The following is a 12,756-nucleotide window of genomic DNA, read 5'->3' on the forward strand; positions in this document are numbered from 1 at the left end:
ATTCAAAAATGGAATTAGATATATATGTGAAGGGAAAAAATTTACAGGGCTACGGGGAAAGAGCAGTTGAGTGGGCTAATTAGATAGCTCTTTCAAAGAGCCAGCATGGGCATGCTGGGCTGAATGGCCTCCTCCTGTGCTGTACCTCTGATGATACTGTGATAAGTTAATGGATGGTTTCCACTCCAGAAAGTTGAGCACATAATGCAGGCTGACACTCCAGTGCAGTACTGAGGGAGTGCTGCACTGTCGGAGATGCCGTCTTTCGGATGAGACGTTAAACTAAGGCCCTGTCTGCCCTCTCAGGTGGATATGAAATATCCCACAGCACTATTCGAAAAAGAGCAGGGGAGTTCACCCCGGTGTCCTGCCCAATATTTATCCCTCAATCAACATCAATAAAAAACAGATTATCTGGTCACTGTCACGTTTCTGTTTATGGGATCTTGCTGTGTGCTAATTGGCTGCTGCGTTTCCTACATTACAACAGTGACTACACTTCAACAGGACTTCATTGGCTGGAAAGCATTTTGGGACATCCTGAGGTCATGAAATCACTCGTTCTTTCTTTTGGCAATCTGTAAAATGATTGAAGGGTGATCGAGAAATCCATTCTTAAGGTGGAATTCGCTGCCACAATTTACAACCATTGTTGGAACAGTGTCATCAATTATTTCAAAAGGAATGAGATAGTTGCTTGAAAAAGAGGAATGTTAAAGGGTGTGGGGAGTGAGGGGGAGAGTGGGATTAGACTGGGAGGAATATTAAAGGGTATGGGGAGTGAGCAGGAGAGTGGGATTAGACTGGGTGGAATATTAAAGGGTATGGGCAGTGAGGGGGAGAGTGGGATTAGACTGGGTGGGATATTAAAGGGTATGGGGAGTGAGGGGGAGAGTGGGATTAGACTGGGTGGGATATTAAAGGATATGGGGAGTGAGGGGGAGAGTGGGATTAGACTGGGTGGGATATTATGGGGTATGGGGAGTGAGGGGGAGAGTGGGATTAGACTGGGTGGGATATTAAAGGGTATGGGGAGTGAGGGGGAGAGTGGGATTAGACTGGGTGGGATAGTAAAGGATGTGGGGAGTGAGGGGGAGAGTGGGATTAGACTGGGTGGGATATTAAAGGGTACGGGGAGTGAGGGGGAGAGTGGGATTAGACTGGGTGGGATATTAAAGGGTATGGGGAGTGAGGGGGAGAGTGGGATTAGACTGGGTGGGATATTAAAGGGTATGGGGAGTGAGGGGGAGAGTGGGATTAGACTGGGTGGGATATTAAAGGGTATGGGGAGTGAGGGGGAGAGTGGGATTAGACTGGGTGGGATATTAAAGGGTATGGGGAGTGAGGGGGAGAGTGGGATTAGACTGGGTGGGATATTAAAGGGTATGGGGAGTGAGGGGGAGAGTGGGATTAGACTGGGTGGGATATTAAAGGGTATGGGGAGTGAGGGGGAGAGTGGGATTAGACTGGGTGGGATATTAAAGGGTATGGGGAGTGAGCAGGAATGTGGGATTAGAAATAGAGTTAATTATGGAAAATCATTCCAGGATTTTTGGGACCCTTTTCCCGGAGAGAGGGACGGAGGGGAGGGGGTCTCGTGCCCTTAATCTGACGAGAGTACCATGGAACCTCTGGTGGAATTTCAGAGGCTAATATCCTAAACGTGAATGTGCCATCTCCTTTGGGCCGTGTGTGTCGACTCACAGGAATCGAGTCCTGTTTCGAAGATGCCCTCAGTCTTTCCCCGAGGGTCAGCGTGTTTGACTCCATCAGTCGATGTGGCGAAGAGTTCTGGAGTCCAGAAGGTCCCGGATTCGAACCCTGGGCAGCGTTCAGTTGGCTCATTTCACCCATGGAGTCCGTACCAACACTACAGTTGACCTAAGTGCCCTAGGGCTAGGGCGGGGGTTCCTGCTCCTAACGCTGTCCATTGACCCCGACTGGCTATCTGCGCGCAGGTAAACGTCACACTCGGTTCGTGACGCCTTCCATAGCTGAATAACCCAGACAAGTGGGGGGGGGGGGTGATTTTAACCCCAAAGAACGAGTGAGTTGGGGGTGGGTGGGAGATTAAAGTAACAGCTTTTTCAAGCGCGATCGCAACCTGGCTCCAACGCTCCCGGGTTTAACCTGGGCACATTTGGATGCCCCCGTTCTGCCAAAACCCGGAAGTCACATCCCCAATTAATGCCAGTGGGAGGATCGATAACGGGGCAATTTACCTCCTTGAAATACTTGAGGTGGGTAACTTGTTGTTGATTCTGAAGCTGAAACGAATTTTGCTTCACCGGCACGGGTTTCCCACGGCTTCTGAATCCCGCCATTAAAACGGAGGCGAGATGCAGCTGAAGTTGATTTGTCCCTTTAAACCTGTGATCGACACGTCTCAATAACAGCTCAGTGACCGCAGCTGGTCTCAGTTCTCCCAGGCAAATGTTTGGCTGAGAGTTCCTTGTATTGAGTCTCCATTCACTCTTCCAGCCTTCACTCAATTAAATTAAAGATTCAGAAAATAATCAATTGTTAACGTCCTGAATCAATCTGGAGAATGTGCACAAGCTTAGATTTTTAAGAATGATGACAAAATCTGAAATATTGGAATATTCTGCTGTCAAGTTACTTGAAAGAATTAAAAAATTTTATAAGATCTTGGCTCTTTTGCTGATATAAATTCTAGCTCTCCAGATATCTTTCAATTCCCATCCATTCTTTACCTTTGTGTGGTCCGTCTCTTCCCTTCTTTTTCTGGCTTTCTCTCTCTCCATCTTTGGCGACAGCCTTTCCACAGACATTTATTACAAGCTCGGACTCCCACAGCTCTTTGGATTGTGTTAATGCTAATTCTAGTGCTGATACTGTTAGGAATGTCACAATATGAATGTTACTGAGATTGCACCGATGATCAAGTCACCTCTCTCCTGCTCACCCTGGTTTATGTTCCTTATTCCTGGCCTGAATCTGGAGCCAGCTCTTCATGCCCTCTCTCCCTCCCCATTTCTCCCCCTCACTGCCTCTCCTTTCCCTACCCTTCCTCTCCCCCTCACTCAGTCTGCCTTCACTGTTCTCACCCTCTCCCTTTCTCTCTCCCCCCTCCCCTCCCTGTCTTGGTTCGATTATCTCCTTTGGTTGACCTGAAAGGTTTCACTGGTGTTGACTCCCAATGTGCGATTCCAGGGGAGATCAACCAGACAAAACTGTAACCATTGAAAAGAAATCTCTCCCCCCGCAGGACCACCATTGCATCACTTTCTACATCCCCTGGTACAATAATAAACGTGGCCCCCACTCAACTGAGCAAAAAAAGACACAAATCAAACCCCACCCACTGAGCAAAAATTGGGAACAAAACCAATGAGCATAAATCAAGAACAAGCCCCCAAAAAATGACCATAAGCCCAAACGCATCCCCAGAGCATAGGATCACAGACACATCGCAGAAATTCCAGGATAGGACAACAAACCTTCTCCTCCCGACACTGAGCAGAAATTCTGGTCTAGGATCAGGAACTCTCATTCACTCCAACAACCCCCATCTCAGAAATTGCTGCTTAGGATTTAAACCTTCATTCACCCCGAGACCCCTCCCTGATGGCCATGACCCCCCCCCGATGGCCGAGACCACCTCCCCGGTGGCTGAGCCCCCCTCCCCGATGGCCGAGGACCCATCCCCTATGGCCGAGACGTCCGCCCGATGGACAAGATCCCCCGCAATGTCACCGACCTTCCCCAGAGGCCTCCAAAACCCCCCATCCCCACCGATCTCAGACTTACCTGGCACCTGCACCCCGGCTGCTTTCCGACCCGACAGGCAGCCAGCCTGTCAATTTTGCTGACGCCTGGGAAACCCGGAATCAAAAATAATTGCCTCCAATTGAGTTGTTATCACAGATTCTCTGTTCCAAGGAGAACAACCTCAGCTTCTCCAGGCTATTCTAGATTGGGTATTTTGCTATGATAAGGGGTTAATTAATAATCTTGTTGTGTGGGGTCCTTTAGGGAAGAGTGACCATAACATGATAGAATTCTTCATTGAGATGGAAAGTGAAGTAGTCCAATCCGAAACTGGGGTCCTAAATCTAAACAAAGGAAACTATGAAGGTATGAGGAGTGAGTTGGCTATGATAGATTGGGAAGCTTCATTAAAAGGCATGACGGTGGATAGGCAATGGCTGACAGTTAAGGAACGAATGCATGAATTGTAACAATTATACATTCCTTTCTGACGCAAAAACACAAAAGGAAAAGCGGCCCAACCATGGTCTAACAAAAGAAATTAAAGATAGTATTAGATCCCAAGAGGAGTCGTATAAAGTTGCCAGAAAAAGTAGCAAGCCTGAGGATTGGGGAGAGTTTAGAACTCAGCAAAAAAGGACCAAGAGATTGATTAAGAGGGAAAAATAGAGTATGAGAGTAAACTTACAAGGAACATGAAAACAGACTGTAAAAGCTTCTACAAGTATGTAAAAAGAAAAAGATTAGTGAAGACAAATGTAGGTCCCTTACAGTCAGAAACGGGAGAATTTATAATGGGGATCAAGGAAATTGCAGAGCAATTAAACAAATACTTTGGTTCCGTCTTCACGGAAGTGGTTAACAGACAGGAAACAAAGGGTAGGAATAAATGGGTCTTTTTCCAGGTGGCAGGCAGTGACTAGTGGGGTATCGCAGGGATCAGTGCTTGGGCCCCAGCTATTCACAATATATATCAATGATTTGGATGAGGGAACCAAATGTAATATTTCCAAGTTTGCTGATGACACAAAACTAGGTGGGGTTGTGAGTTGTGAGGAGGATGCAAAGAGGCTTCAAGGCGATTTAGACAAGTTGAGTGAGTGGGCAAATACATGGCAGATGCAGTATAATGTGGATAAATGTGAAGCTATCCACTTTGGAAGGAAAAACAGGAAGGCAGAGTATTATTTAAATGGTGATAGATTGGGAAATGTTGATGTACAAAGGGACCTGGGTGTCCTTGTACACCAGTCACTGAAAGTAAACATGCAGGTGCAGCAAACAGTTAGGAAGGCAAATGGTATGTTAGCCTTCATTGCAAGAGGATTTGTGTACAGGAGTAAAGATGTCTCATTGCAATTATATAGGGCCTTGGTGAGACCACACCTGGAGTATTGTGTGCAGTTTTGGTCTCCTTGCCAAAGAAAGGATATACTTGCCATCGAGGGAGTGCAGCGAAGGTTCACCAGACTGATTCCTGGGATGGCAGGACTGTTGTATGAGGAGAGATTGGGTCGACTCGGCCTGTATTCACTCGAGTTTAGAAGAATGAGAGGGGATCTCATTGAAACATATAAAATTCTGACAGGGCTAGACAGACTGGATGCAGGGAGGATGTTTCCCCTGGCTGGGGGGTCCAGAACGAGGGGTCACAGTCTCAGGATACGGGGTAGGACATTTCGGACTGAGATGAGGAGAAATTTCTTCACTCAGAGGGTGGTGAACCTGTGGAATTCTCTACCACAGAAGGCTGTGGAGGCCAAGTCACTGAATATATTTAAGAAGGAGCTAGATAGATTTCTAGACACAAAAGGCATCAAGGGGTATGGGGAGAGAGCGGGAATATGGTACTGAGATAGAGGATCAGCCATGATCATATTGAATGGCGGAGCAGGCTCGAAGGGCCGAATGGCCTACTCCTCCTCCTATTTTCTATGTTTCTATATTTACCCATGTAACTAAAGCCCCTCAACCTGGAATCATTCTAGTAAATCTCTTCTGCACCCTCTCTAAGGCCTTCACATCTTTCCTGAAGTGCGGTGCCCAGAACTGGACACAATGCTCCAGTTGTGGCCGAACCAGTGTTTTATAAAGGTTCATCATGACTTCCATACTGTTGTACTCTATGCCTCTATTTATAAAGCCCAGGATCCCGTTTGCTTTTTTAACCGCTTTCTAACCTGTCCTGCCACCTTCAATGATTTGTGCACATATACCCCCAGATCTCTCTGTTCCTGTATCCCTTTTAGAATTGTGTCCTCTAGTTTATATTGGGCTCGATGTTACCAGGGCTGCGGGTTCGCGGCGGGGGGGCTATTGGGCGCGTGGGTAACGCGCCCGGTGAAATCAGTCTGCCCCCCGCGCAATCGCAGCCTAATTGGATCCACTTACCTGTTCTTCCGGGTTCCCCACTGCTGATCTGCGCGTCGGGCGGGCTGCTCATGCGCAGTAAGGTCTGTCAGCTGGAGGAGCTCTATTTAAAGGGGCAGTCCTCCACTGACAGATGCTGCAACAAATAGGAAAAATTACAGCATGGAGCAACCCAGGGGGAAGGCTGCTCCCAGTTTAATGATGCCTCACTCCAGCTCTTATTGGATGGGGTGAGGAGGAGGGGGAGGACAGAGATCTTCCCCCCGGTGGGCGGGAGCAAGCGGCCTGCCTCTGCCACCAGGAAGGCCTGGCTCGAGGTGGCAGAGGAGGTCACCTGCACCACCAACATATCGTCCACCTGCATACAGTGCAGGAGGCGCTCCAATGGCCTCAGTAGGTCAGCCAAAGTGAGTACACTTACTCATTCCCCTACACTCCATCTGCCACATCACCGCCCCCACCCCACATCTCCTTCTGCACTGCCAACACTACTCTGTCACATCACCCCTCACACCCACTCAAACCCCATCCTCATCTTACCTGCACTTACTCACCTCGCCAGTACTCATCCCGCCACTACCACTCAACCCAATCCTCATACAATCTCATGGCTCTATCTCATACTCACCCTCTCATGCATCTCTTTCACGGCCAGCCTCACTCAACCTGCCACTACCTGTGCTGCAGCCACAGGGCATGCATCACATATGTGCAGTAGGCAGCGTAAGGCAAACATGTCGTGAGCATGAAGGGGATGCACAAGGGTGTTTGAGGGTTTGTCATGGTTTTTACTTGTATTGAATTTCTGACCAACTCACATCACATATTATATTGTCACCACTACTGCCACGTCTTTGCGAATCTTGTCTGGTTTGTGCAACAATGCCCTTTCCTGAGGATCACAATGAAGACCCACAACTGATGCCACCCATTGTGTCACTGCAGAGTGGGTGTAGGTGTATTTGCAGGGCTCTTTTGTGCAGACGACTGAGAGACGTTGGCGATGTCCCCGGTTGCACCCTGGAAGGATGCGGAGGAGAAGTTGTTGAGGGCAGTGGTGACTTTGATAGTGACAGGTAAGAAGATGGTGCTCGGGCCAACCGGGAGCAGCTCGGCATGAAGGAGGCTGCAGATGTCCACGACTACATGTCGAGTGACTCTGAGCCTCCGTGTGCACTGCTGCTCAGAGAGGTCCAGGAAGCTGAGCCTCGGTCTGTGGACCCTGTGGCGAGGGTAGTGCCCTCTGCGACGCATCTCTCTCTGCGGTTGCCCTCCCTCCTGCTCTGCAGGTGGATGTGTCACAGCACTGTGTTGTGGAGCTCCACGTGTCAGAGGTGGACGGCATGGCCGGCGAGGCTGGTGATGCTGTTCGCCCTCCGAGGAGGTCATGACTGCAGCTACGGCGGCCCCCATCCGCAAGATGTACATCTGAGGGGGTCCGCAAGGTAGGTACATGTCTCTGGACCCCGGGGTAAGTGTGCAAGTCGGTGAATTTTATTGTCAGGAGGAGGGTGGTGGAGGCCAAACTTTGTCCCAAGTGGCAGAGTGGCCTCCTGCAATGAGTGAGGGTCTCCCCCCACACCTGTCAAATGGACCTTTGCAACTGCCACAGGCTGACAGCTGCAACACGTCCATTTCAACTGGGAGTGTTTCCCCCAGTACGGGAAACAGTCCCAGTTGTCTCTAAAATCCCACCCCTCCTCACATATTCCCTTAATCAGGTCAGTTAATGACCTGAAACAGCAAGGTAAATACTGTTAAGTGGCACCCCGCTGGCTTTAATTGCCTGCAGGAGTCCCACATGCGGGGGCTGCGCGCGCACGCCAGCGCGTCTGTGGGGAACCCGGAAGTGGGTGGGTTGGAGACGGGCTCCCGACCCGCTCCTGGATTCCCCGATTTTCGGAGCCCCCCCCGCCAGGAATGCACCCGATAGCGGGTGCTGATATCGGGCCCATTGTCTCTCCTCGAAATGTACCAAAATGTTTCACCGCATTTTTCTGCGTTAAATTTCATCTGCCATGTGTCCCCCCATTCCACCAGCCTGTCTATGTCCTCTTGAAGTCTATCACTATCCTCCTCACTGTTCACTACTCTTCCAAGTTTTGTGTCATCTGCAAATTTTGAAATTGTGCCCTGAACACCCAAGTCCAAGTCATTAATATATATCAAGAAAAGCAGTGGTCCCAGCACTGACCTCTGGGGAACACGACTGTACACCTCCCTCCAGTCCGAAAAACAACCGTTCACCACTATTCTCTGTTTCCTGTCACTTAACCAATTCTGTATCCATGTTGCTACTGCCCCCTTTATTCCACGGGCCGCAATTCACCAGAATAACTCTTAAGAGGCTGATATTTTTGTAGCTGTGACCCTCTTGTAAGTTCTTGGTCACAGCGAGCCGTGCCTCCTCATGGTCCCGCTGGGCAGCAACATACAAGAGTTGGCCAAATGGGCTGTTCAGAGAACTTACACACAGGTGATGTGTGGAGATCACCCCCTCAGGAGGGAAATGAAAAGGGAAACATAACGAGCTCCCTCAATTCAGGCTGGGACATAACGGCAAACAAATCTCCCTGTCTGTGATATCAGCGGCCCAGGTGTAAAATATAAAGCTGGAAGGATGGACCCACTCCTACAGTTCCTGCACCACCACCTCTTTTAACATCCTTGAGGGTGACATTATTACAAGATCTTATTTGCCCAGAAGAATTCCAACCAGGGAAGTCGTGAACGAGAATATTTCGATATCCGGGGACCCTGCGAGGATGTCAGACTGGAGATCTTTATGAAATCTTCCATCTACAATATCTCTGGGAGTAGAACCTACGTTTTACCCTCCTCGATACTGGACAATTGACTTAAAGACTCCAGGTTTTACTTTTATCGTTACACCATCTTGGCTTTTACGGTTTGAACGTTTACTCGATTGATTGTCATTTGTATTTCTGATTTTAACTTGGGATTTTATTTCGTAAAATGTTCAACTGTGATTTTAAATTTTAATTCATTGATGTCATTTTACCTTGTTAAATGCTCAACTGTGATTTTAAATTTTAATTCAAGGTTATTTTACCCTTCCTTTTAATTTATTATTTTAATCCATACTAACCTGCCGTTAGTCGTGTTTTAAATTTATACTATTTTAAGTTGATTTCATCGATCCTATTTTAACCTAGAGAGTCCGTACTAACACGGTTTCCAATGTAAGTTGTGATTTCACATTGTACTGTTTCATTTGTCAATCTCGATATTCTTATTGTGTTGATTGTGGTTATTCACCAGACCGTGTTTTATTTTTGGTTTTTCTTTTTATTATTAAATTCCTGTTTTTTTTCCTGTTATTCCCCCCGAGAGGGCTTCAACAGTTGGTAAATTCATGCCCAAAACTGTTCTTAACATCTCGGGCCTCCTTCGCCCTTCAAATCCTGTGATTTATCGCTGGATATGATAACAAGTGGACGAGCTGCTTAATAACTCAAAATTGACACTCATTTAATGGACCAAGAATTTGATCCACGAATGTATTTAATATCGAAGATTAAGGGGTGATCTAATCGAGGTGTTTAAGATTATTATAGGATTTGATAGGGTAGATGGAGAGAAATTATTTCCTCTGGTGGGAGAGTCCAGAACAAGGGGGAATAACCTTAAAATTAGAGCTCGGCCGTTCAGGGGTGATGTCAGTGCACTTCTTCACACAAAGGGGAGTGGAAATCTGGAACTCTCTCCCCCAAAAATCTGTTGAGGCTGGGGGTCAATTGAAAAGTTCAAAACTGAGATTGATGGATTTTTGTTGGGTCAGGGTGTTAAGGGTTAGGGAACCAAGGCGGGTAAATGGAGATAAAATACAGATCAAACATGATCTAATTGAATGGGAGGACAGGCTCGAGGGGCTGAATGGCCTCCTCCTGTTCCTATGTTGCTATGACACTGGGTTCCTCGGCTGATACTCGAGGAACGTGTTTTACCCCAGCAAGAGTCAGTGCCCTCAAGAGAGATGGGGAGAGGGTCGGGTGGGGGCTGGTGGGAGTGAGAGTGCAGGGGAAAAATAACATTCCATTTTCCTCGGAGCTGCCTCGGAATTCCCACCCCGCTTCTGTCAAAGTTCAGGTATCGAAGCAGGGAGCAGCTGAGAGGAAATTCCTGGCGGGAGAGACCCCTTTCTCTTCAGATTGTTCGTGTAATGCCTGGACTCCCACACACACACACTGACACACACACTCACACACGCACACACTCACACACACACACTCCTACAGACACACCCACCCACACACACACACACTCACTCTCACACACACACGCACACACTCATTTACACACTCACTCACACACTCACACGCACACGCACACACTCACACACACTCGCACACGCACACACTCACACTCACTCACACACTCATTTACACACTCACACACACTCACACACGCACACACAATCACACTCACGGTCACACACACATGCACACGCTCACACAAACACTCACACTCACGCACACATACACTCACACACACTCTCACACTCACACACACACACACTCACACTCACACACACACTCACTCAAACACTCACACTCACACACACGCACACTCACACTCACACGCTCACGCTCACACACACACTCACACTCACACTCACTCAAACACTCACACTCACTCACACACACTCACACTCACACACACTCTCACACTCACGCACACACACACTCACGCTCACACTCACACTCACACACACTCACACACACTCTCACACTCACACACACACTCAATCTCACTCAAACACTCACACTCACTCAAACACTCACACTCACACACACACACTCACACTCACACTCACTCAAACACTCACACTCACTCACACACACTCACACTCACACACACACTCAATCTCACTCAAACACTCACACTCACTCAAACACTCACACTCACACACACACACACACACACACACTCACACACACACTCAATCTCACTCAAACACACACTCACTCAAACACTCACACTCACACACACTCACACTCACACACACACTCACTCAAACACTCACACTCACACACACTCACACTCACACACACTCACTCAAACACTCACACTCACACACACTCACACTCACACACACACTCACTCTCTCTCTATCCTCTCTCACTCACTCTCTGTATCTGCAGGTCAGGGAACCGAATGCTGACCCGGAAACAATGCTGCTGCCCTACCTCAGGAGGAGACGTATCCTTTGGCCGTGTGAGACGCCATCCTGCACGGCCCCGAGAACTGCTCGCTGGCTTCTAGGCCAATCAGAAACATCCCTCCATAAGTCAAAGGAGCACTGGCTTATAACTGGCATTGATTCGAAAGGACCCAGTTTACGCTAATTTTTTTAAAAAGGAAATAGCTCCCAGTTCAGCGGGTAAAAGCAGTGCTTGATGTGTTTTGGAGTCACTTACATACACTAAAAGGTCCATTCTCGGGATGTGGGCGTCGCTGGCGAGGCCGGCATTTATTGCCCCATCCCTAATTGCCCTTGAGAAGGTGGTGGAGAGCCGCCTTCTTGAACCGCTGCAGTCCGTGTGGTGACGGTTCTCCCACAGTGCTGTTAGGAAGGGAGTTCCAGGATTTTGACCCAGTGACGATGAAGGAACGGCGATATATTTCCAAGTCGGGATGGTGTGTGATTTGGAGGGGAACGTGCAGGTGGTGTTGTTCCCATGTGCCTGCTGCCCTTGTCCTTCTAGGTGGTAGAGGTCGTGGGTTTGGGAGGTGCTGTCGAAGAAGCCTTGGCGAGTTGCTGCAGTGCATCCTGTGGATGGTGCACACTGCAGCCACAGTGCGCCCGGTGGTGGAGGGAGTGGGTTTTTAATGAGTTGGATGGGGTGTTGATCAAGCGGGCTGCTTTGTCCTGGATGGTGTCGAGCTTCTTGATGTTATTGCTACTGCCACCATCCATGCAAGTGGAGAGTATTCCATCACACTCCTGACTTGTGCCTTGTCGATGATGGAAAGGCTTTGGGGAGTCAGGAGGTGAGTCCAATCGACCCCCAGCATCCACTGCCTTTCGAGGGAGAGAATTCCAGATTTCCACTGCCCTTTTTGTGTGAAAAGTGTTTCCTGATTTCCCTCCTGAACGGCCTTGCTCTAATTATAAGATTATGCTCCCTTGTTCTGGATTTCCCAGCAGAGGATATAACAGAGTGAATAGTTTGGAAAATGTGAAATGGATTTCTGGGTAGGGGAGTGAGGAATAACCGTGGACTGATTTAAACAACAGATGGTACGGTGATGGTGGGAACGGTAGGATCTCCCGAGCTCGATGGACTGAGATGGGCCGAACGGCCTTCACACCCGTATCTATTTGGTGAAATCCGTCCTTACTGTTCAACGGCTGAGAGTATGTTAGGAAACTGAAATTGTGTGGGTATTTTCCTTTCCTCTCACTGTGCTACGATCCCTCAGAGGCCGGTCGCCCTCCCTCCCTCCCTCCCTCCCTCCCCCCTCGGTATCTCTCCCGAGTCTGTCCTTCACCTGGGAGTCTTGAGAATGAGCATCATTGGGGAATCTGACCCTTGTGCCAGAGGAGGGAGGGTGGGATAGTGGGGGGAGAAATGTAGCTCAGCCTGAGCCCGAGCCCCTCCTCTCACTTCTGGTATTTCTCATACAATC

General features: G+C 48.6%; 1 protein-coding gene across 1 annotated transcript in view; it reads left to right on the plus strand.

The window, feature by feature from the left end:
- LOC137310109 (aldehyde oxidase-like) overlaps nucleotides 1–12,756 on the plus strand; it is a 235,854-nt gene that overhangs the window by 1,312 nt on the left and 221,786 nt on the right. The window contains 1 exon segment of the mRNA XM_067978068.1: nucleotides 11,268–11,325. Coding sequence (XP_067834169.1) covers nucleotides 11,268–11,325 — 58 coding nt within the window.

Source organism: Heptranchias perlo, unplaced genomic scaffold (assembly GCF_035084215.1).
Source record: "Heptranchias perlo isolate sHepPer1 unplaced genomic scaffold, sHepPer1.hap1 HAP1_SCAFFOLD_218, whole genome shotgun sequence".
In the NCBI taxonomy this organism is placed as follows: Eukaryota; Metazoa; Chordata; class Chondrichthyes; order Hexanchiformes; family Hexanchidae; genus Heptranchias; species Heptranchias perlo.